Source organism: Acanthochromis polyacanthus, chromosome 21 (genome assembly GCF_021347895.1).
Source record: "Acanthochromis polyacanthus isolate Apoly-LR-REF ecotype Palm Island chromosome 21, KAUST_Apoly_ChrSc, whole genome shotgun sequence".
Taxonomy (NCBI): domain Eukaryota; kingdom Metazoa; phylum Chordata; class Actinopteri; family Pomacentridae; genus Acanthochromis; species Acanthochromis polyacanthus.
The window spans coordinates 167,877-194,919 of NC_067133.1; the positions used below are offsets into that span (position 1 = coordinate 167,877).

Here is a 27,043-nt window from a genome sequence, read left to right on the forward strand (position 1 = left end):
GAACAGAATATTTCTATGATTAGTTTTTCTCATCTGCTCCTCAACATGCTAACAGGGACTAACGTCCAACAGAAGATTGAACTGCAGAAAGTTCCCTTTTTAAACCTGTAGAGGGAGGTCTATGCAAAGATTTGATCCTTTATAAACACACCATCTGGAATTGTCATGTCATTTGTGACGGAACAATTTGGACCCACAAACACTCATAGAAGTTGTTGTTTGACAATAGAAGATATGATTCTCTGGACTTTATTCTTTCTAATTAGTGTTCATGGTGAGAAAATCATTTCTGCTTTAAAACATTGAAGACTTTTTATGTGGTTCACAGAAATGTGATGGATGAAGATGATTTGTTTGCTTCCAGGAGTCTGGAGTGAGATCAGACTGGACCAGTCTCCATCTGAGGTGAAAAGACCTGGAGAGACAGTGAAGATGTCTTGTGTCATATCTGGTTATAGGATGACGAGCAACTATATTCACTGGATACGACAGAGACCAGGACAAGCTCTGGAGTGGATCGGGAGGATGAATACAGGCAACAACGCTGCCAGCTATGCCAGCGCCTTCCAGAATCGTTTCCCGATGACTGAAGATGTGTCCAGCAGCACTCAGTACCTCCAGATCAAGAGTCTGACAGCAGAAGATTCTGCTGTTTATTATTGTGCTCGTAGAGACACAGTGAGTGAAGTCAGTGAAGCAGCTGCACAAAAACCTCCACAGATGTCAGATAACAGAGAGACATCAGAGACATCATGGCTGAACTCAATAATACTGTAGATTATTTATAATATTATAAATGCTTTGAAGCCTGTTATGCTGAAAGTGACTCATGAGAAAAATGTTTTATAGTAGAACAAATCTCATTCATTCATGTGTCAGATGTCTGAATATTTATTATCAGTGAAATGCAGATGGTTGTTGTGTGAAAACTGAGTATGTTTTGTGGTGTTCAAAATGTAATTTCAGAAAGAAAAAAAGAAAATCCAAAGCAGTGCACTGACTCATGTTCTTCCCTGTTTTTCCTCCATCTCTTCTTTTCTGACTGTATTAAAAACAGGAGAGAACAGTGGACACACACTTTAAATCTCACTCATCTTTTCTCTTCAGGTGTTTCATCACATCACACAAACAAACTTTGAAGTTTCACCTTCAGACTTTACTGTAAACTGATGACAGTAATTCTGTCACTTGTCAAATAAGAAAAACTAAATCTACAATGTCATTTTAATCTACAAACCACAGAGTAAACTAATCTGAAAAGAAAAGGAAGCTGAAAATCTGGGGTAAGTTTATTTATTTATTTATTTATTTGTTTGTTTATTTATTAATTAATTATGATCCCCATTAGCTGTACCTTTCGGCCAGCTATTCTTCCTGGGGTCCTTACAACCATGCAGATCATTTATCAAAGTATACACATTATACATACTATTCACAGTAAAAATAATAATAAAATGAAAATATAAATACATCAGCTGCATTTGTTTCAGTCTAATTTCCTATGACATCATTCCTCAGGTTACCTTTAAATACAAACATGGTTTCTAATCGTCATCATGTTTGGAGGCAACTTATTCCACTTTGAAACAACTTGGTATAAAAATGTTTTTTTTTAAGTGCATCAGTTCTTAGCCGAGGCAAAGAAAAGGTAGTTAGTTAACCTCTTAGTCCCTACAGCCGGCGGGGTTAGAAATTATGCAAAACAAAGTCAGCAGCTGTCTCCCTTTCACACACATACACATTCCACACACCCACAGAAAGCTTAGAATCTCCTCTAAACACTCATAAAAGTCATTTTTATGCTTCTTTACTGCAGCCACTTGCAGCTTTGTACAGGAAATGTCAAGAAGTTACCACATATGTTTCTGGAGTATTTAGGGAGCTCACAGCACATTTTCAAATGGAATTGATACTATAAAGAGATTTTTTTTAGGCGAGGATAAAAAACTTTTCTTTTCTTTTCTCTTCAGGTGCTTCATCACATCACACAAACTTTGAAGTTTCACCTTCAGACTTTACTGTAAACTGATGACAGTAATTCTTTCACTTGTCAAATAATAAATACTAAATCTAAAACGTCATTGTAACGTACAAACTATATAGTAAACTAATCTGAAAAGAAGAGGAAGCTGAAATAATCTCAGGGGAGTTTGTCTGAAGAAGATGATCAGAAAGGAGAAATGTCTTCAATCCACAACATCAGATAAAACATTGATTAATGACATGATGTGGTGAGATGGACTCTGAGATGACAAAGAAGCAGTTTGAACAAATGCTTGTCACTGATCACAGCAACACAGTAGATTATCTATAATACTGTAAAGGCTTTAAGAGGCTGCCTGTTCTGCTCTAACAGAATACTAGCTCACAAAGTAAAATATAAAAATGAAAGTTCTTTGAAAATGTGTCACGTTTGCATTTTTGTTAATATTAAAATGCATACAGTTGTGGTTTTGATGCTACAGCAACAATGGTTTTAATTTCATTTTATTTATTCAGTTTTGCATTTCTAAGCAACTGTTGTTTTTTTATTTGTTGTTTTTCATCCTACAAGGTTTCATTCTGTTCAAATGATCCTGCAGCTGCTTTATTTCAGAGCTTCCAAATTAAACCATAAAAAGTTTTTCATATGAACCTACAAACTTGTAAACAGCTACGACAAACTTCAGTTTTATACTATTTAGATCATCCTGAACACTAACTTCAGTGTGCAGCAGTAGGTGTAGTACAGAAAATATGGAAATAACAAGATGAATACATAAACACTGCTGTTAAAAAATAAACAGTTAAAAAGACTTCACTCATATTTTTAATCTGTTGAACAGCATATGTGTCAAAAATGTGTCTTAAAGATTTGAAAGCATGATAAATACTCTGTTAATATGTCCTAAATAAAGCAACGACGCTTTTAGTCTGCATGGGCCCATTTACCATAATTATTCCAAATTTAATTAATAAAAATGATAATTTTCTGTGTTTATGATAAACATTTATAAATGCAGCATTAACTTATCAGCATTAACAGTAAAAACTAAACTCATTGCTGCATTTCTAATAAAAATGTGAAACAATTTGAAAAATAATTTGGTTGCAAAATGTGATATGTTGGTAAAAGACTTTGCAGCAAAATCAGAAATGTCTTTTTTGCAAAAGTCAGTTGTTTCACTGACTGCAGTTTCAAAATATTACAGCAGAGTGAAATCTAAATATCATATAAAGCAGACGTGTTCCAGACATGTTTTTAAGCTGCACATACATCAGTCAGACCCTCTGATTGGCTCCACTTACTCTGATGCTTCATATGTTGGATTCTATGCAAACTCAGTGGCCTCCTTTGTTACTCAGCTCTAAAAACTTCTCATCAGACTGCAGAGTGGAGTTCACAGCAGCACAGGTTCACCATAAACCATGTTTGTGTTTGCTCTGTTTCTGCTCTTTGCAGCTGGACGTGAGTCTCTTATAACATCTGTATATTTGTCATCATTAGTGGTTCTTCTTGAACAAGACAAACTGATCAATTGTCACAATGATGTTTCTTGTTTTAACAGGTGTAAAGTGTGAACAGTTGACTCAGCCACAATCTGTGACTGTGCAGCCAGGTCAACGTCTCTCCATCACCTGTCAGGTCTCTTATTCTGTGAGCAGCTACTACACAGCTTGGATCAGACAACCTGCAGGAAAAGGACTGGAATGGATTGGTGGGGACACAACCTTTAAAGATTCACTGAAGAACAAGTTCAGTGGCAACTTAGACTCTTCCAGCAAAACAGTGACTCTGAATGGACAGAATATGCAGCCTGAAGACTCTGCTGTGTATTACTGTGCCAGAGACACACAGTGACACAAATGATCAGTAGACCTGAACAAAAACCCCTCAGTGTCTGAACACTTGTAACATGAAGCCACCAGAGGAGGAGCCCTCAGACCAGGAATGAATTCAGACCAGTTCACTGTTCAAGAAAGAAACAGCTAATTTATCAATGAACGTGTAAAACAAGATGACATCACTCTTCATAAATTGCAATAATATTATTAACTAATACTATGAAGCCTTATAAATATATATATAAATATATATATATATATATATATATAAATATATATATATATATATATATATATATATGGCATGCCTATGGCATGCCGTTTAGGAAATTATATATATAATGAAAGTCGATATATATATAATGAAACTTGATATATATATAATGAAACTCGATATATATATAATGAAACTCGATATATATATAATGAAAGTCGATATATATATAATGAAACTTGATATATATATATAATGAAACTTGATATATATATAATGAAAGTCGATATATATATAATGAAACTTGATATATATATATATAATGAAACTTGATATATATATAATGAAATTTGATATATATATAATGAAAGTCGATATATATATAATGAAACTTGATATATATATATAATGAAACTTGATATATATATAATGAAAGTCGATATATATATAATGAAACTTGATATATATATATATAATGAAACTTGATATATATATATAATGAAAGTTGATATATATATAATGAAAGTCGATATATATATAATGAAACTTGATATATATATAATGAAACTTGATATATATATAATGAAACTTGATATATATATATATAATGAAAGTCGATATATATATAATGAAAGTTGATATATATATAATGAAACTTGATATATATATATATAATGAAAGTCGGAATATAGAATGTTCAGATTTTCATTCCATCTATTCAAAGTTTCATTCCATATATTCAGACTTTTTCCTACTGAGCCCTGGAAGGACATGGCAAACAAAAACAGGAACCTTATTGGACATTTGCTCTTCAGATGAGCTCTTCTGTGATTATCTATCTGTCTTCATGGTTGTCACAGGGAACGGCGACTACGTTTGAGAAAACAGGTAATTTTTAGAGATGTTTTGATTCTGAACACTGAACGTGTTAGCATTAGCTTAGCTACTTAGCTTCGACTACATTTGCATCCCTACATAGCTTAAAGGTTAAACACATGCACCATATGTTGATGATAATGATAATATCTATGTTTATCTTTATAGCTGGTCTTAAGGCTAATTACGAGGCAGAGGTCAGCTGCTGCCTGGACACATCCATGATCACGCCACTGGTGGGACACAGTTGTACTGGATTTCAGCTGAAGGCTGCTGTTCTGTCCAAACTGAGACATTTTTTATTGTGACATACCCTCCACTGTTGTTAGCTTTTGATTCAATACATTTTTTTGAGATGAGGAAATCACTATTGCATGTTTCTAGTTAAATACCCTACTTTTATGATATATCACTACAGCATGCACTTTTTATATTTTCCATCAATTTCACCCAAAAGTTGAATAACTATTTGTGAGCAGTGTATGTAGACACATAATAGAAGCACATTTCAATAATATATCTGCTGCAGTAGTGCAGTTTATCTACCTAGCTTGGTGTAACAGTAAAAAAAACATATGCTACTGATGTTTCTGACTAAAATCTGCTTGAAAAGCACAACTGCTTATCTGTCAAAATGTGTGTAACAAAAGTGTGCACTGAACACTGAATAAAGTCTCTGTAGATTACAGACAAAATTTGCATCTCATCACAAATTTCTGTTTATTCACCCAAAGTGCATGGGTAAAATACAAAACAGGTGAAGTACTAAAAAAGATTTATTTTCTAGAAAAGCCAATAGTCAACAATGCAGTTTAATTCTGGGACAGTTGCTCCAGCACCGACACCATGCGTCCCATCAGTGCAACCAAGGTTTTCATTCATCTTCTGGATGTTCTGGAGCATGGCAGAGGTCACGTCTTGGTGTCTTCCGATCTGTTCCAAGAACCGTTCCTCTGACCTCTCCAGATACTGCAGAGGATCCACAGCAGCTTCCTGGTTCCCTTTTCCTGCATAAAAGCACCAAAAAGTACTAGTTGTCAGTAATTATTTTCTATTTTCATAAACACAGTTAACTTAAAGTAAATGTTCTATTTTGTGATTTTAGGATGGGTCAAAAGATAACATACTGATCATGTTGATGTCTGCATAGTCTAAACAGATCTTACTTGATTTGGTCTGTAGAGAGGAGGACAGCGTGGAGGAGCTGCAGGACGGAACCAGTAAGCTGCAGACTAGTGCTCCTGGTAACTGGACCTCATCATCCAAGGCCGACAACTAAATAAAATGAACAAGACATGCTGTTGATAGCATCTGTAATACAAATGATTTTATCCATTAACTGATTTATTGCTTTGTCCATACAATGTTAGAAAGTGTTACAAATAATACCTGTAATAATTTCCAACAGTGATAAATGCCTTGTTTTATTTTACAACAAAAAACACCAAAAGCATCTGTGTATAAGAAATCAGTGCATTGGATTTCCACATCTGCAAAGCTAGAAAATCACACATCAGAATTTTACCTTGAAATTATGAAAATAGCTGCAATTACCAGTACTCTTTACTTCATTGTGTTAACTTGATCATTTGAATCAGTTTTTTAGACTTGTATTACTGATACGAAACATAATCAACACATAAATTAAAATGTGTTCGCAAAGAGTTCACTGGTTCTTCAAGGGAAATTTCAATGATAACCATATAGTTCAGTAATATGAATAATGGGTCATTGTGTAACAGCGTGGGAGGTTCTGAATACAGGTCTGGTAATGAAATATTGCTGCTGCTTTCCTCCGGTTTTATAAGGAGTTGTTTCATAGCTTGTTAGCTTACCAGCGGCTAACTGGCTGGCAAACAATAGTTCAAAGCCAACCTCTAATCAGTGATCCGGTGTCCGGACCGCGTTAGCTGGCGGAACGTCCATAATACTGATGTGGGACTGTTGTAGCTAGCGTATTCATAGTAGGATAACAGCAGGATGTTGGAGAAATAAAACTTACCATTATCAGGATCGCTGGTCTGCATGGCAGACTCTTAGCGCATCGCACTGCTTGAATGTCTGTGTATTTCAGGCCGATTTCAAAATAAAACTCAATAAAATTCTCGTCCGGGTGAGTGTCCTTCATTGTCGCTTCGCCATACGGACATGTCCCTTCCGGGGCTCGGTAGGAAAAAAAGATTTGATATATATATAATGAAAGTTGATATATATATAATGAAAGTCGATATATATATATATAATGAAAGTTGATATATATATAATGAAAGTTGATATATATATAATGAAAGTCGATATATATATAATGAAACTTGATATATATATAATGAAAGTTGATATATATATAATGAAAGTCGATATATATATAATGAAAGTCGATATATATATATATATATCAAGTTTCATTATATATATATCAAGTTTCATTATATATATATCGACTTTCATTATATATATATATCAAGTTTCATTATATATATATCAACTTTCATTATATATATATCAAGTTTCATTATATATATATCAAGTTTCGTTATATATATATCGACTTTCATTATATATATATCAAGTTTCATTATATATATATCAAGTTTCATTATATATATATCAAGTTTCATTATATATATATATCAAGTTTCATTATATATATATCAAGTTTCATTATATATATATCAAGTTTCATTATATATATATCGACTTTCATTATATATATATCAAGTTTCATTATATATATATCAAGTTTCGTTATATATATATCGACTTTCATTATATATATATCAAGTTTCATTATATATATAATTTCCTAAACGGCATGCCATAGCATGCCGTTTAGGAAATTATATATATAATGAAAGTCGATATATATATAATGAAACTTGATATATATATAATGAAACTCGATATATATATAATGAAAGTCGATATATATATAATGAAACTTGATATATATATAATGAAATTTGATATATATATAATGAAAGTCGATATATATATAATGAAACTTGATATATATATATAATGAAACTTGATATATATATAATGAAAGTCGATATATATATATATAATGAAAGTCGATATATATATAATGAAAGTCGATATATATATAATGAAACTTGATATATATATATATAATGAAACTTGATATATATATATAATGAAAGTTGATATATATATAATGAAAGTCGATATATATATAATGAAACTTGATATATATATAATGAAACTTGATATATATATATATAATGAAAGTCGATATATATATAATGAAAGTTGATATATATATAATGAAAGTTGATATATATATATAATGAAAGTCGGAATATAGAATGTTCAGATTTTCATTCCATCTATTCAAAGTTTCATTCCATATATTCAGACTTTTTCCTACTGAGCCCTGGAAGGACATGGCAAACAAAAACAGGAACCTTATTGGACATTTGCTCTTCAGATGAGCTCTTCTGTGATTATCTATCTGTCTTCATGGTTGTCACAGGGAACGGCGACTACGTTTGAGAAAACAGGTAATTTTTAGAGATGTTTTGATTCTGAACACTGAACGTGTTAGCATTAGCTTAGCTACTTAGCTTCGACTACATTTGCATCCCTACATAGCTTAAAGGTTAAACACATGCACCATATGTTGATGATAATGATAATATCTATGTTTATCTTTATAGCTGGTCTTAAGGCTAATTACGAGGCAGAGGTCAGCTACTGCCTGGACACATCCATGATCACGCCACTGGTGGGACACAATTGCACTGGATTTCAGCTGAAGGCTGCTGTTCTGTCCAAACTGAGACATTTTTATTGTGACATACCCTCCACTGTTGTTAGCTTTTGATTCAATACATTTTTTTTGAGATGAGGAAATCACTATTGCATGTTTCTAGTTAAATACCCTACTTTTATGATATATCACTACAGCATGCACTTTTTATATTTTCCATCAATTTCACCCAAAAGTTGAATAACTATTTGTGAGCAGTGTATGTAGACACATAATAGAAGCACATTTCAATAATATATCTGCTGCAGTAGTGCAGTTTATCTACCTAGCTTGGTGTAACAGTAAAAAAAACATATGCTACTGATGTTTCTGACTAAAATCTGCTTGAAAAGCACAACTGCTTATCTGTCAAAATGTGTGTAACAAAAGTGTGCACTGAACACTGAATAAAGTCTCTGTAGATTATAGACAAAATTTGCATCTCATCACAAATTTCTGTTTATTCACCCAAAGTGCATGGGTAAAATACAAAACAGGTGAAGTACTAAAAAAGATTTATTTTCTAGAAAAGCCAATAGTCAACAATGCAGTTTAATTCTGGGACAGTTGCTCCAGCACCGACACCATGCGTCCCATCAGTGCAACCAAGGTTTTCATTCATCTTCTGGATGTTCTGGAGCATGGCAGAGGTCACGTCTTGGTGTCTTCCGATCTGTTCCAAGAACCGTTCCTCTGACCTCTCCAGATACTGCAGAGGATCCACAGCAGCTTCCTGGTTCCCTTTTCCTGCATAAAAGCACCAAAAAGTACTAGTTGTCAGTAATTATTTTCTATTTTCATAAACACAGTTAACTTAAAGTAAATGTTCTATTTTGTGATTTTAGGATGGGTCAAAAGATAACATACTGATCATGTTGATGTCTGCATAGTCTAAACAGATCTTACTTGATTTGGTCTGTAGAGAGGAGGACAGCGTGGAGGAGCTGCAGGACGGAACCAGTAAGCTGCAGACTAGTGCTCCTGGTAACTGGACCTCATCATCCAAGGCCGACAACTAAATAAAATGAACAAGACATGCTGTTGATAGCATCTGTAATACAAATGATTTTATCCATTAACTGATTTATTGCTTTGTCCATACAATGTTAGAAAGTGTTACAAATAATACCTGTAATCATTTCCAACAGTGATAAATGCCTTGTTTTATTTTACAACAAAAAACACCAAAAGCATCTGTGTATAAGAAATCAGTGCATTGGATTTCCACATCTGCAAAGCTAGAAAATCACACATCAGAATTTTACCTTGAAATTATGAAAATAGCTGCAATTACCAGTACTCTTTACTTCATTGTGTTAACTTGATCATTTGAATCAGTTTTATAGACTTGTATTACTGATACGAAACATAATCAACACATAAATTAAAATGTGTTCGCAAAGAGTTCACTGGTTCTTCAAGGGAAATTTCAATGATAACCATATAGTTCAGTAATATGAATAATGGGTCATTGTGTAACAGCGTGGGAGGTTCTGAATACAGGTCTTGGACTGAAATATTGCTGCTGCTTTCCTCCGGTTTTATAAGGAGTTGTTTCATAGCTTGTTAGCTTACCAGCGGCTAACTGGCTGGCAAACAATAGTTCAAAGCCAACCTCTAATCAGTGATCCGGTGTCCGGACCGCGTTAGCTGGCGGAACGTCCATAATACTGATGTGGGACTGTTGTAGCTAGCGTATTCATAGTAGGATAACAGCAGGATGTTGGAGAAATAAAACTTACCATTATCAGGATCGCTGGTCTGCATGGCAGACTCTTAGCGCATCGCACTGCTTGAATGTCTGTGTATTTCAGGCCGATTTCAAAATAAAACTCAATAAAATTCTCGTCCGGGTGAGTGTCCTTCATTGTCGCTTCGCCATACGGACATGTCCCTTCCGGGGCTCGGTAGGAAAAAAGATTTGATATATATATAATGAAAGTTGATATATATATAATGAAAGTCGATATATATATATATAATGAAAGTTGATATATATATAATGAAAGTTGATATATATATAATGAAACTTGATATATATATAATGAAAGTTGATATATATATAATGAAACTTGATATATATATAATGAAAGTTGATATATATATAATGAAAGTCGATATATATATATATATATATCAAGTTTCATTATATATATATCAAGTTTCATTATATATATATCGACTTTCATTATATATATATATCAAGTTTCATTATATATATATCAACTTTCATTATATATATATCAAGTTTCATTATATATATATCAAGTTTCATTATATATATATCAAGTTTCGTTATATATATATCAAGTTTCATTATATATATATCAAGTTTCATTATATATATATCAAGTTTCATTATATATATATCAAGTTTCATTATATATATATCGACTTTCATTATATATATATCAAGTTTCATTATATATATATCAAGTTTCGTTATATATATATCGACTTTCATTATATATATATCAAGTTTCATTATATATATATCAAGTTTCATTATATATATAATTTCCTAAACGGCATGCCATAGCATGCCATATATATATATATATATATATATATATATATATATATATATATATATATATGCCGTTTAGGAAATTATATATTGAATGAAAGTCGATATATATATATATAATGAAAGTTGATATATATTGAATAAAAGTACGAATATATTGAATGAAAGTCGGAATATATCATTCCTCAGGTTACCTTTAAATACAAACATGGTTTCTAATCGTCATCATGTTTGGAGGCAACTTATTCCAATTTGAAACAGCTCGGTATAAAAATGTTTTTTTTTTAAGTGCATCAGTTCTTAGCCGAGGCAAAGAAAAGGTAGTTAGTTAACCTCTTAGTCCCTACAGCCGGCGGGGTTAGAAATTATGCAAAACAAAGTCAGCAGCTGTCTCCCTTTCACACACATACACATTCCACACACCCACAGAAAGCTTAGAATCTCCTCTAAACACTCATAAAAGTCATTTTTATGCTTCTTTACTGCAGCCACTTGCAGCTTTGTACAGGAAATGTCAAGAAGTTACTACATATGTTTCTGGAGTATTTAGGGAGCTCACAGCACATTTTCAAATGGAATTGATACTATAAAGAGATTTTTTTTAGGCGAGGATAAAAAACTTTCATTTTTTCCTGTGTTCCTTCTGCATTTACTCTGACACAGTGGCACCTACAGTGATGGTTACACCTCTGATGAAATCTCACTGGTCTTACCTTTATTTTGATATCCAGATTATTCACATAGAGGTTGTATTTCCACAGATATAGCCTTTTTATTTATTTATTTTTTCATTTTCGAGCAGGTGCCTCAAAAACAGGGCTCAGGGACCAACAGGTTAAACTGAAGAAGATGATCAGAACGGCAAAATGTCTTCAATCCACAACATCAGATAAAACACTGATTAATGACATGATGTGGTGAGATGGACTCTGAGATGACAAAGAAGCAGTTTGAACAAATGCTTGTCACTGATCACAATAACACAGTAGATTATCTATAATACTGTAAAGGCTTTAAGAGGCTGCCTGTTCTGCTCAAACAGAATACTAGCTCACAAAGTAAAATATAAAAATGAAAGTTCTTAAGACAAAATGGCACGTTTGCATTTTTGTTAATATTAAAATGCTTACAGTTGTGGTTTTGATGCTGCAACACATTTTGTGCACTTAAACAAAGAATATAAAAAGCTCCAGAATACCTGATATCATAGATTTGATCTTGGATATTATTTCATCAGTTGAATAAATGATTTTCAGTCCAGCTGTGTCCTCCCTCCTGTCATGTAAATGTAAAGTTTAGATGTCTTCCATCTCTGTTCATCTGACTGCAGGCACAACAACAGACAACAGTTTAGCATCTTTTATGTTTTTTGTTCTTTGAGCGTCCATGCAAACTCTTGCAGAACTCATCCTCACTACAGTTATTCTGCATTGTTAATATAGTTTGAATAGTTTATAAAAATGCTGAATACAGTTAAACACTTTGTTACAAACATTAAAGTTTGATTTAACGAAAGAAGTACAACAAAAGAAACTATATCACTAAATAAAGAAACCATACAGTCTAAATGATTGTATTTATATAGCACTTTTATCTAAAGCGCTTTACATGATATGTCACATTTACACACTGATGGCGGGAGATGCCATGGAAGGTGCTAACCACGACCCATCAGGAGCAATTAGGTTTTAGGTGTCTTGCTCAGAGACACCTCGATGTGAGCACGACAGGCCGAGAATCAAACCGGTAACCTTCCAGTTACAAGACGGCCACTCTACCCACTGAGCCATGCCGCCCCATTGGTCTGAAGTAAATCTTCAGCTGTACCTCATCACAGAAGCTAAACAATAAACAGCATGTGATGTGGTCAGATTATTTGGATATTTTCCTTTCCACTACAGCATCAGCATTTTGTATTTAGTCAAACCAGTTTCAGTTCCTGAGTGTTTAATGATCTCGTGATGCTTGAAGTTTCTCTATAAGTCTGTGGCTTAAAACATAAATTAAATCCTTAAACCTTGAAGGTCTTAAAGAATCCAGTCCTTCAACTAGATGACTCCAACTCAAGCATACATTTAGATTTTCATGTTGTCACTTCTTTGAGCATTGAGGAAATAAAATCAGTCCAGAAATCTGTTGCTTTTTTCTGCATTATTATATTTTTGAGACGATAAAATGTCTGAATGAATGAATTAAATTTTCTCTTCATGACAAAAGTTAACAAAAAGTTACAGTGGAACTCATCTAAATCAATAAATATTTAACAGAATCTGCTGGATGAGACATCAAAAATGAAAAATGAAATAAATGTCATGGAGGAAACAGATGTTTTTTAGCTGCAGAGTTGTTGAAATGATGTTGAATCTCATGTTGTGCTGTTTATAGACCTGCCCTCTGATTTGACTGATGCAGGAGGAGCCTCATGGAAGCATTTTCATGTGGATTCAGTTTATTTAAAGGACATTTACAGACTTGAAGACATATCAGTCACATTGTCAACATGGATCACAGACAGCTCACACTGTTGGTGGTTGCTGTGTTTGTTTGGAGTGGTGCTGAAGGTTGGAGCATGACAGAGTCTGAAGCAGCAGTGAAAAGACCTGGAGAGTCCCACAGACTCACCTGTACAACATCTGGAATATCATTTAGTAGCTACTGGATGAGCTGGATCAGACAGGCTCCTGGAAAAGGACTGGAGTGGATCGCTGCTGATCTGCTCAGCAGTGGCAAATACTACTCTCAGTCAGTCCAAGGCAGGTTCACCGTCTCCAGAGACAACAGCAAAGAGCAGCTGTATCTGCAGATGAACAGCCTGAAGACTGAAGATTCTGCTGTTTATTATTGTGCTCGAGAGACACAGTGACTGAAGTTGGTTGAACAGCTGTACAAAAACCTACAGTCCTCATCAGACATGAAAAATATCCTCAGTTTTAATCATTCTCTAACACTTAAACATCTTTTTTGTAACCAATGACATTTCAGTTGTTTAAAAAAAAAAAAAAAGGCAGGTCTGAGAACTAATTGTTTAGCACATATTTTACATAATATCTTTATATCTTTCAGCTAAATTCGATTTTATAGCGCCCATTTCAATTCAAACTGTCTCAAGATGCTTTACAGAATCCACATGGCTGAATCTTGTCACTGAAACTGCTTGTCAAGTCGCTGCCTTTTAACTTGAGCAATTATTTGTCAAAATCAGTCTCCAGTATAATAGTGTCCTAATTTATTGGGTTCTTTTTGCACCTACCTGCCCAGGAGTGTCTGGAAAGCAATGCTGATATTAAGTGAATTATCATGGTGCAATAAAATAATATTGAAACTAACATTCCACACACTCCTTACTCTTTTACATACATATTCTTAAAAGTAACGGTTTGAAAGAAAGGAGCTACATTTCCTACAGTGCCCATCAGACCTTCCTCACATGAAAAACCTTATAAATAAATAAGAAACATCATTTTTGGCAACAGTGACTTTTTAGTTGGGTTTTAAAGTCACAATTATTAACATCAGTTTGAATTCCTGAACATCTTACAAACAGTTTCAGGTGTGATGCTGATCTTTACCTGCAGTAAAAGGCTGCATGCAGAAAACAGACACTGCATTAAAATAACAAGTCTCTGATTTAGTTTGAGTCAGTTTACATTAGAATAGAAAGAACTATCTGAGAGATCCTGATCTTTTTTATTAACCCATTACAGGGATTCAAAGTAAAGTTTTGTGTCATTGTATTAGCATCAGTTCATGTATTAGAGAGCTAAAATATACAGACATAGATTTGTCTGTTCGTAAGAGGCATTTAAAGGTGGTCATGCTTGAAGATGATAATAATGAGGGTCTAAAAAAGTTTTAAAATCTGTCAGTAGTTGAAAATCAAAACCAGCAGCACAGAGCATGAAGAAGAAAATATGTAACTATCTAAATGCTTTGATGAACTGTAGATGTTTACCTAAATGCTGTTCTTTATGACCTGTAGAGATTTTATACATGAGGACCTGTAGATCCTCTGTGATGTCTGCCTTCTACATTATCATGGCTCCTGGAAAAGGACTGGAGTGGATCGCTATCATCGAATCTGACAGTGATAGAATCTTTTACTCTCAGTCTCACTTCTGTGTTTCACAGGTGAATGAACTATTCTTGAATGCGACTGCTGTTCTTGTTTCAACCTCTAGAGGGCAGACAAAGACAGCTTTAACTTCATGGTGATGAGCTATTTTCTCTTATTCATCATCTGCTGCAAACTTCTATGACCTCTGTCACATTCAGCTGTGCACCACTGCTTCACTGCTTACTGCTTGTTGCTTCTGGTTTAGATCAAATTAATCAGATGGCTTAAATAGTAAAAGTAAAGTGGAGTTTAGCTGCAGATGAGGCCCTCAATTAGAAAGACAAAAGGATGCATTAAAGACATAGAAGGACATTTTCTGCTCAGTAAACATCCATCCTAGTTTCATTTAGATAATTTTCTCACACCTAAACATCTTATTTATAAGCAGTGACGTCTCAGTTGTTTTACACACATATTCTACATAATATCTTCATATCTTATAACTGAAACTGGTTGTCAGATTTCTGCATCTTAATCTGAACGCACTATTTAATTCATCTTTATCCACAACCACTAATGATAAATAAATGATGTTGAATCTCATGTTGTGCTGTTTATAGACCTGCCCTCTGATTTGACTGATGCAGGAGGAGCCTCATCCATCCATCCATCCATCCTCTATACACCGCTTTATCCTCACGAGGGTCGCGGGGGGTGCTGGAGCCTATCTCAGCTGACTCGGGCGAAGGCAGGGGACACCCTGGACAGGTGCTCTTGGACCAGCACTGATGCTTCATATGTTCTATGCAAACTCCATGAGCGTCCAGCTTTAAAAACATCAGACTGTCAGCAAAGTTCACAGCACATCAGTTTCACCTCCAACCATGTTGTCTGTAGCTCTACTGCTGCTCTTTGCAGCTGCATCCTGTGAGTCTCTTTGGATTTATGACAGTCTGTACTTCATTCTTTGCAGAATGACTTGATCATTCAACATTTTCTTTTTCAACAGGTGTGAAGTGTGAACAGTTGACTCAGCCACAATCTGTGACTGTGCAGCCAGGTCAACGTCTCTCCATCACCTGTCAGGTCTCTTATTCTTTGGGCAGCTACTGGACAGCTTGGATCAGACAACCTGCAGGGGAAGGACTGGAGTGGATTGGAATGAAATATACTGGAGGCTCACACTACAAAGATTCACTGAAGAACAAGTTCAGCATCGAATTAGACACTTCCAGCAAAACAGTGACTCTGAATGGACAGAATATGCAGCCTGAAGACTCTGCTGTGTATTACTGTGCCAGAGACACACAGTGAGTCTGGCACAGTAATACGCAGCCTGAAGACTCTGCTGTGTATTACTGTGCCAGACTCACACAGTGACACAAATGATCAGTAGACCTGAACAAAAACCCCTCAGTGTCTGAACACTTGTAACATGAAGCCACCAGAGGAGGAGCCCTCAGACCAGGAATGAATTCAAACTGTTCATTCAAAGTTAAAAATGTGTCTTCTTTGTTTGACTCACAGTATCTTTGCAAAAATACTGAATTGGATTGAGATTAAAATGATGACAACAAAGCATTAATAAGCCTCTCATGTTAGCAAAGTTCATATTTTAGCATCCTGGTAGCTGAGCTGTGAGTTTCTCAAAACTGGTTGTTCTGAGATTCAAACATTCAAAGTTATCTGCAACTTCAAAGCTTTAAACTTCTACGTATGAAAACATTGAAATTAGAGTTTAAAATTTATATAAACTAATTAAATTACCTGGCTATAACAACAACAACAAAAGGAATGCAAATAACTATCAATTTTCATAGTTTCACACAGTTTTTATTTCTGACTGAAAATTGTTCCGTTAGTTTCATCGAATGGAAAATGAATCATTAAAACATCCATGTAAAGTCATTTTCGATGTTTAAATAACGTTCTCAGTTTTTGTTTCTGTTCTCTGGCATCTGGAAAACTGATCATTGTGAGGAAAATAACAGGATAATATTATGAACCGATTTGTCCAGAAGTTATGTTTACTTCAGTTATTCTTTTTAGTAATTCTGTCTTGTTAAAATATTACAGAATTTTAGTTCAGTTCCCTCCTTCCTGTGAGGAGGAGTCAATGCAAATCTCAACATTTTTCCACGGCTACTTGTTCAGCTGCAGAGAGGAAAACAGAGAGTTGGACACTTTGTGGAAGATGATGGACTACAGGACAGGACTGCTGCTGTTAACTCTCTGCTGGGCAGGTGAAGGACTTCAACAGTCCTGATTTGACACGACTCTTACATGAGTATGAACAGAATTCATTTGATGTTTTCTTCATGTCTTGGCAGGTGTTGATGGTCAGACTCTGACAGAATCTGAATCAGTGATTAAAAGACCTGGAGAATCCCACAGACTGACCTGTACAGGATCTGGATTCACACTCAGCAGTTATTATATGGCCTGGAACAGACAGGCTCCTGGTAAAGGACTGGAGTGGATCGCTTATATCGGCACATATAGTTCTCCTATCTATTACTCCCAGTCAGTCCAGGGTAGATTCACCATCTCCAGAGATGATTCCAGCAGTAAAATCTATCTACAGATGAACAGTCTGAGGACTGAGGACACAGCAGTGTATTACTGTGCGAGAGACACACAGTGAGAGACAGAAATAGAAGAGTGGTACAAAAACTACTTCCTCTTTTAATCACCACCATGGAGACGGCAGTGTAAGGTTTAGTGACAACAGCATGAGAGAAACAAGTCACCTTTTATAGTATGTTTATGAGACATTTATCAAATCAAATCAGCTTTATTTATATGGCACTTTTCATACAATACAGTAACACAAAGTGCCTCACAGAGGATAAAAACAAGAACAACACAATATAAAACACTATGAGAAACCCGAAACCTTCCACCCCCCACCAAATATACACACAGATACACAATCACATATACATTCACACACATACGTAGACATACGAACAGACATACAGACCCACACACACAAACATACCAACATACACACACCCACATACACCATCTGTCGGTAAGAGATATAGAGGAGACATGGCTGGGCACGGAAATCCGAGGTGAGGAGGGCCAGGGCCATCCACGGGCCAGCACCCCCATCAGTGGACCAGAATCAACTCCAGGTGTGGTAGGCCCCAGGAGGAAACACTGGAAAATCGAGGGACTAAAACAGTAAAACAAAATAAAAGGTATGGAAGCTAAAACTGAGGATAAAAGAATAGGATGTATAAAGTAAAAATTTATATATAAAATAGTCATAAAAACTATAAGAATAGAGGTCAGCTTAAGAAATTATAAAGAGTTCAAATGAGTCAGTTAAAAGCCTGATTAAAAAGATGGGTCTTGAGCCTCTTTTTAAAAACATCAACATTCTCTGCGGCCCTGAGGTTCTCTGGAAGGGTGTTCCACAATCGGGGGCCATGATAACTGAATGCCGCCTCCCCGTGTGTTCTAGTTCTAACTTGTGGTATCGTTAAAAAGCCAGTGAGGAGGAGTCAATGCAAATCTCAACATTTTTCCACGGCTACTTGGAGCAGCATGTAGAGATTAAAAGAGTTGGACCTAAAATTGACCCTTGGTGAACCCCACACTTTGTCTTATGGGTTCCTGAGGAACATGTATCCATACTTACAAAGAAACTTCGGTCAGTGAGGTAGGACGTGAACCAGTTAAAAACAGTACCAGAGAGGCCGACCAGGTTCCTCAGTCTATTTAATAAAATGTGATGGTCTACTGTATCAAAGGCGGCGGTTAGATCTAGCAGAACCAAGACTGTGAGATTATGGTTATCTAAATTACACCTGATGTCGTTTAAAATCTTTAAAAGTGCTGTCTCTGTACTGTGGTTCCTCCTAAAACCAGACTGATGAGTCTCTAAAATATGTTTCGAGTTTAAAAATTCATTCATTTGATTAAGAACAAGTTTTTCTAGAATTTTACTTAAAAATGGTAGGTTGGATACAGGCTGGTAGTTATTTAAAACATTAGGGTCTAGATCACTCTTCTGCTGAAGGGGCTTCACCACCGCTGTTTTAAAGGAGGTGGGGAAGACACCCGTCTGAAGAGAGCAATTGACCAAATACAGCAGCTGTTCCTCAAAGAATCCATAGAGTGTTTTAAAAAATGGTGTGGGAATTGGGTCTAAAAGGCAGGTCGTGGGCTTTACCTGGGAGAAAACTCGACCAAGTGTCTTCGCATCAACCAGGGTAAAACTCTCCAGGGTTTCCTCGGGTACAGGCAATGATCCAGGTGTTAAAAGCTGTTGGGATAAAAGAGTGGATCTTATGTCATTGATTTTTCTTCTGAAGTGGTCTGCAAAATCCTCACAAAGGGCGTTATCCGGTGTCTTGGAGGATCTTTTAAAGTTTTTGTTTATTAAAACACCAGTTGTGGAGAATAAGACTTTGGGATTATTTTTATGGTCATGAATTAGGTTTTGGAAGTGGGAGATTCTTGCTTGTTTGACTGTGTTATTGTAAATTTTGAGGTGTTGACATAGTATTTCATAGTGAACTGTCAACTTTGATTTCCTCCATCTCCTTTCAGCACTCCTGCATTCCCTTTTAAGTTTTTAAGTTTAGAGAATTTCCAGAAGATTTTAATCTTTGAAGAAAGTTTAAAAATCTAATAATTAAAGTCTGCACACATGTGGACAGAATATTGACATGTTGTTAGAGTTGAATTTGTAAATACATTTATCATAATCGAGCCTTAGAGCATTAACTGTGTGTGCATAGTGTTTTACATGACTATTTTTATAGAATACCACTCACTCACTTCTACCTGCACATCTCTCTCTCTCTCTCTCTCTCTCTCCCTAGTCTCCACATCCCAGTATATTTCCACTCTTTCAGCTTAGCACACCCCCTTGTGTAACTCGAGCTATTTCTTATCTTATGCCATGTCTTCATTTCTTCTTGTGTATAAAATAAACCTTGTATGGGAGCAGTCTTTGTAGCTCGCACTAACGTGTTACACTGTGCTGTGTTACCCTTGCAAGTAAAATTACTGTCTCCGTGTGTTTTTCTGATTTGGTGAAGATCTTCTTATGTTATGTGAGAGCTCTTAACAGAGTTTCTCCCTGACACATGTTGATGCAGTAAAACAAATAATAAATTTATTTCTGTCTGCACTTGAAAAAAAGCTCAGTGAATTTATTTCTGTGCAGGTTTTTGTCATTTACAATCAGTAAAAAATACTAATGCAGTAATATTAATTCTAAACCACACCAGATGATGTTCTCTTTGATTTATATTTCAGACAACCACATACAATGCTACAAGGTTCCATTTTATTTAAATGATCCTGCAGCTGCTTTATTTCATAACTTCCAAATGAAACCATTTAAGGTGTTTCATATGAACCTGCAAACCTGTAACCAGCTACAATGAGCTTAAATTTTATAATATTTAGATCATCTGAACACTAACTTCAGTGTGTAGTAGGTGTAGGTGTAGCTTAAAACATCATTTAAATATTGAAATCTTTGGAGTTCTTAAAGAATCTAGTCCTTTAACCAGCTGAAACCAACTCAAGCATTCATTTAGATTTTTATGATATGAGTTTTCAGATCATTAATGAAATAAAATCAATACATTTGGGTTTTTTGTATAATTCCAGAAATCTATTGTTTTTGCTATGTTCTGCATTATTATATTTTTTAAGACAATATTAATTAATAAAGTTTTATCTGCATGTTAAATGTTAACAAAAGGTTACAATATTGCTTTCATGAATCAAAAATATTTATCAGAATCTGCTGAATGAGACATGAAAAATCAAAACTCAAAAATCAAATAATGAAACTTTTCAATTGTCCAATGTCATGGAGGAAACAGATGTTTTTTTAGCTGCTGAGTTGTTGAAATGATGTTGAATCTCATGTTGTGCTGTTTATAGACCTGCCCTCTGATTTGACTGATGCAGGAGGAGCCTCATGGAAGCATTTTCATGTGGATTCAGTTTATTTAAAGGACATTTACAGACTTGAAGACATATCAGTCACATTGTCAACATGGATCACAGACAGCTCACACTGTTGGTGGTTGCTGTGTTTGTTTGGAGTGGTGCTGAAGGTTGGAGCATAACAGAGTCTGAAGCAGCAGTGAAAAGACCTGGAGAGTCCCACAGACTCACCTGTACAACATCTGGAATATCATTTAGCAGCAGGTGGATGCACTGGATCAGACAGGCTCCTGGAAAAGGACTGGAGTGGATCGCTGCTGATGGTGGCGGCAGCAGCAAATACTACTCTCAGTCAGTCCAAGGCAGGTTCACCGTCTCCAGAGACGATGGCAAAGAGCAGCTGTATCTGCAGATGAACAGCCTGAAGACTGAAGATTCTGCTGTTTATTATTGTGCTCGAGAGACACAGTGACTGAAGTTGGTTGAACAGCTGTACAAAAACCTACAGTCCTCATCAGACATGAAAACATCCTCAGTTTACATAATTCTCTAACACCTATACACCTGTTTTGCAACCAGTGACAATTTAAAGATATTCCTGAGAAATAATTTTACTAAACCTAGATTGTAAGAACATATTCTACATAATACCTTAATGTCTTGTCACTGAAACTTGTGCACTTGCTGCCTCTTAATTGGAATGCAGTATGTGTAAAAAAAATGTTTTAAAGTTGAATATGATAGTGTCCTAATTTTTAATTTAATTTAATTTAATTTAATTTAATTTAATTTAATGTAGTTTAGTTTTTGCACCTATAGCTGCCCAGGAATGTCGGCAAGAAACACTAATTCTGAGTGAATTATCATGGGGAAATAAAATAATATTTAAACTAACATTCCAAACACTCCTTACATATTTTTAAATATTTTTTTCAGCCTGATGCTACTGTCATCTAAGTGTCTCACAGACAGGTTTGGAAATAAGCTACATTTCCTACAGTGCTCATCAGACCTTCCTCACATGAAGAACCTTATAAATGAATGAGAAACTTCATTTTTGGTACCAGTGACTTTTTAGTTGGGTTTTACAGCCACAATCATTAACGTCAGGTTGAATTCCTGAACATCTTACAAACAGTTTCAGGTGTGACGCTGGATTTTTATCTGCAGTGAAAGGCTGCATGCAGAAAACAGACGCTGCATTAAAGCGGCAACTAAATGAAAGCATTTAGTTAGAGTCACTTTACATTAGAATAGAAAGATCTGTTTGAGAGATACAGATCTTTTTTGTCATCTGATTGTGCCCAAATTACAGGGATTCAAAGTAAAATTTTGCGTCTTTTGTATCAGCATTAGTTCATGTATTGAAGAGCTGAAACATGGCTCAGAGTTGAGTTTCCTTTGCTTCATATGTTGGATTCTATGCAAACTCAGTGGCCTCCTTTGTTACTCAGCTATAAAAACTTCTCATCAGACTGCAGAGTGGAGTTCACAGCAGCACAGGTTCATCATAAACCATGTTTGTGTTTGCTCTGTTTCTGCTCTTTGCAGCTGGACGTGAGTCTCTTAGAACATCTGTATATTTGTCATCATCAGCAGTTCTTATTTGATTATACAAACTGATCATTTGTCACAATGATGTTTATTTTTTTTAACAGGTGTGAAGTGTGAACAGTTGACACAACCACAATCTGTGACTGTGCAGCCAGGTCAACGTCTCTCCATCACCTGTCAGGTCTCTTATTCTGTTAGTGACTACTACACAGCTTGGATTAGGATGATATCTGGATCTACAACATACTACAAAGATTCACTATAAAAGCAAATTCAGCCTTTCCACAGATGACTCCAGCAAAACAGTGACTCTGAATGGACAGAATATGCAGCCTGAAGACTCTGCTGTGTATTACTGTGCCCGAAGAGACACACAGTGACACAAATGATCAGTAGACCTGAACAAAAAGCCCTCAGTGTCTGAACACTTGTAACATGAAGCCACCAGAGGAGGAGCCCTCAGACCAGGAATGGATTCAGACCAGTTCACTGTTAAAGAAAGTAGCAGCTTATTTATCAATGAAGGTGTAAAACAAGTTGACACCACTCATCAAAATGTGCAACAATAATATTAACTAATACTATGAAGCCTTATATACAGTGTTGCTGTTGTCGTAGAATCTACTTGAATACAGTGTATGAGGACAGAAGAGTTCTCATTAGTTAATCTTTAACATCATATTTTCTATGTATTTTGAATTACATGCATACACTTTTTTGCATTCATTTCTGCTTTCAAAGTCAATATTCATTCTGATTGACGGAAAGAAAATATAACATCACCTTATGTCCGGCAAAGATAAGGTTTTGCTGTGGGACAACTTAAAGTAAAATCAAGAAAAATTCCAACCTCCTTGTGAGAAAAAGGTCAATGCCAAATGTAGCTGTCAAATTTGACTGTCGAGAAGAAGAAAAACTTTAGAGTTTAGAGCAAATTTCTTTTCTTTTTTTTTTTTGTCCTGTCCGGCAACAGAGCAGGCAGAATGAGGATCTGGCTGCTGCATTGTGCCATACAAGTTTGCTTTTCCAAGGGGAGTTTGTAAGTATAAGACTCCCCTTGATACTGTACAGTAATGTATTTAGTTTGAATACTTGTTGATTAGTTAAATATACACACGTGGACAAAATTGTTGGTACCCCTCAGTTAAAGAAGGAAAAACCCACAATTCTCACTGAAATCACTTGAAACTCACAAAAGTAACAATAAATAAAAATTTTTGGAAAATTAAATAATCAAAAACAGCCATTACTTTTGAATTGTTGATTAACATAATTATTTAAAAAAACAAACTAATGAAACAGGCCTGGACAAAAATGATGGTACCCATAACTTAATATTTTGTTGCACAACCTTTTGAGGCAATCACTGCAATTAAACGATTTCTGTATTTGTCAATGAGCGTTCTGCAGCTGTCAACAGGTATCTGTCCTATCAATCTGTTCTTGAAACCAGTGACATTCTAGTTGTTTTTGAAAGCATTCCTGAAAAATAAATTGTTAATATTCAAAGACTTTCTGCTCATATTCTACATAATATCTCAATATACTGTCAGTCAATCCTTTTACCGGTTTTCTGCATCTTAACCTAAACACATTATTTAGTTCATCTTCATCCATGACCACTCATGTAACACCAGATTAGCAGTAAAAGATTTAGAGAAATGCTGCAATCAAGAGCAGTCTCTAAAATAATGCTGTCTTATTGATTTATTGTTTGTTTTGGATTTTCCCATCCAGGAGCATCTGGAAAGCAGCACTGATACTCAGTGAATTATCACGGTGCAATAAAAAAAGTGCTATTGTCTCCTAAATGCCACTTTATGAAATCATGAGTAGTTTAATAGTCACAGTTTGGAATTAGAAAGTAAAATTCATCAGAGAGGCACCCTGAAATAAACTACTGTGGCATTAATACTTTGGTGAGAAGCAACATTACAGAGTGCAGAACGATGTGGAGTCTATTTTAAAACACACTGAGTAAATTATTAAGTTTGAAAAAATAAATGGATGCTTGGTTCTGAAATGTCTTTTTATGATTGAAAAATTACTTAAGAATAAGTAAAGAAATTGTGTTTTTTTCATAAAATCATAACCTACCACAACAAAATCTTGATATTGTGCTAAAAAGTTATTGTCTAATTGGTAATCTTGAAAAAATAATACTTAAAATAATAACATATGGTAAAATTTCTGGATTGATTTCCAAACTGAATACTGGTCCAGTGTGTCGGCAGTGAGTTCAGTTTATCAGAAATATTCACACAGAATGTTTTCTGATGGAAACATGACAACAGAAGCTCAGTGTGAAAACAAAAAGCAGTGAGATATCAGCACTTTACAGGTTTTATCTAGAAAAACCATTCATGTCAGATTCAGAGGAACATTAAATGTAGGAACAAATACAGTTTATTTTATTTATTTAATGCTCTTTTCTGCTGTCCAGTATGTTTACAAGGAGCTGTGAGTCTTTGAAACCAAATGGCTTCCTTGTTAAACCTGCAGAGGGAGGTCTATGCAAAGATTTGCTCCTTTATAAACTCACCAACCACAATTCTTATTCCATTTCTGACAAAACATCTCAGAGGGTCGAACATTCTGTTCATAAAGTGTTTAATTCAGAATGGAAACTATAATTTCCTGGAGTTTATTCTTTATAGTTTGTTTTCATGGTGAGAAAAAATAATCTGCTTTAAACCACGAGGAGTTTTTCTGTCATGTGTGATTGATGACGATGATCAGAGTTTCTTTGCTTCCAGGAGTCTGGAGTGAGATCAGACTGGACCAGTCTCCATCTGAGGTGAAAAGACCTGGAGAGACAGTGAAGATGTCTTGTATCACATCTGGATTTGACATGACAGACTACTATATTCAGTGGATACGACAGAGACCAGGACAAGCTCTGGAGTGGATCGGGGAGATGAATGCAGGCACAAACTCTGCCAGCTATGCCAGCGCCTTCCAGAATCGTTTCCCGATGACTGAAGATGTGTCCAGCAGCACTCAGTACCTCCAGATCAAGAGTCTGACAGCAGAAGATTCTGCTGTTTATTATTGTGCTCGTAGAGACACAGTGAGTGAAGTCAGTGAAGCAGCTGCACAAAAACCTCCACAGATGTCAGATAACAGAGAGACATCTGAGACATCATGGCTGAACTCAATAATACTGTAGATTATTTATAATATTATAAATGCTTTGAAGCCTTTTATGCTGAAAGTGACTCATGAGAAAAATGTTTTATAGCTGAACAAATCTCATTCATTAATGTGTCAGACATCTGAATATTTACTATCACTGAAGTGCAGATGGTTGTTGTGTGAAAACTGAGTATGTTTTGTGGTGTTCAAAATGTAATTTCAGAAAGAAAAAATAATATCCAAAGCAGTGCACTGACTCATGTTCTTCCCTGTTTTTCCTCCATCTCTTCTTTTCTGACTGTATTAAAAGCAGGAGAGAACAGTGGACACACACTTTAAATCTCACTCCTCTTTTCTCTTCAGGTGTTTCATCACATCACACAAACAAACTTTGAAGTTTCACCTTCAGACTTTACTGTAAACTGATGACAGTAATTCTGTCACTTGTCAAATAATAAATACTAAATCTAAAACGTCATTGTAACGTACAAACTATATAGTAAACTAATCTGAAAAGAAAAGGAAGCTGAAAATAATCTCAGGGGAGTTTGTCTGAAGAAGATGATCAGAAAGGAGAAATGTCTTCAATCCACAACATCAGATAAAACACTGATTAATGACATGATGTGGTGAGATGGACTCTGAGATGACAAAGAAGCAGTTTGAACAAATGCTTGTCACTGATCACAATAACACAGTAGATTATCTATAATACTGTAAAGGCTTTAAGAGGCTGCCTGTTCTGCTCTAACAGAATACGAGCTCACAAAGTCAAATATAAAAATGAAAGTTCTTTGAAAATGTGTCACATGTTTGCATTTTTGTTAATATTAAAATGCATCCAGTTGTGGTTTTGATGCTACAGCAACAATGATTTTAATTTCATTTTATTTATTCGGTTTTGCATTTCTAAGCAACTGTTGTTATTTTATTTGTTGTTTTTCATCCTACAAGGTTTCATTCTGTTCAAATGATCCTGCAGCTGCTTTATTTCAGAGCTTCCAAATTAAACCATAAAAAGTTTTTCATATGAACCTACAAACTTGTAAACAGCTACGACAAACTTCAGTTTTATACTATTTAGATCATCCTGAACACTAACTTCAGTGTGCAGCAGTAGGTGTAGTACAGAAAATATGGAAATAACTGGATGAATACATAAACACT

The 27,043-nt window shown here is 35.1% G+C and overlaps 1 gene segment (V, D, J or C); it reads left to right on the forward strand.

Moving 5' to 3' along the window:
- Positions 1–28: 28 nt before the first annotated feature.
- On the forward strand, positions 29–25,961 carry LOC127531707 (immunoglobulin heavy variable 1-46-like). The segment is given in 2 exon segments: positions 29–274; positions 25,498–25,961. Coding segments are annotated over 2 exon segments (522 nt in total).
- Positions 25,962–27,043: the final 1,082 nt, after the last annotated feature.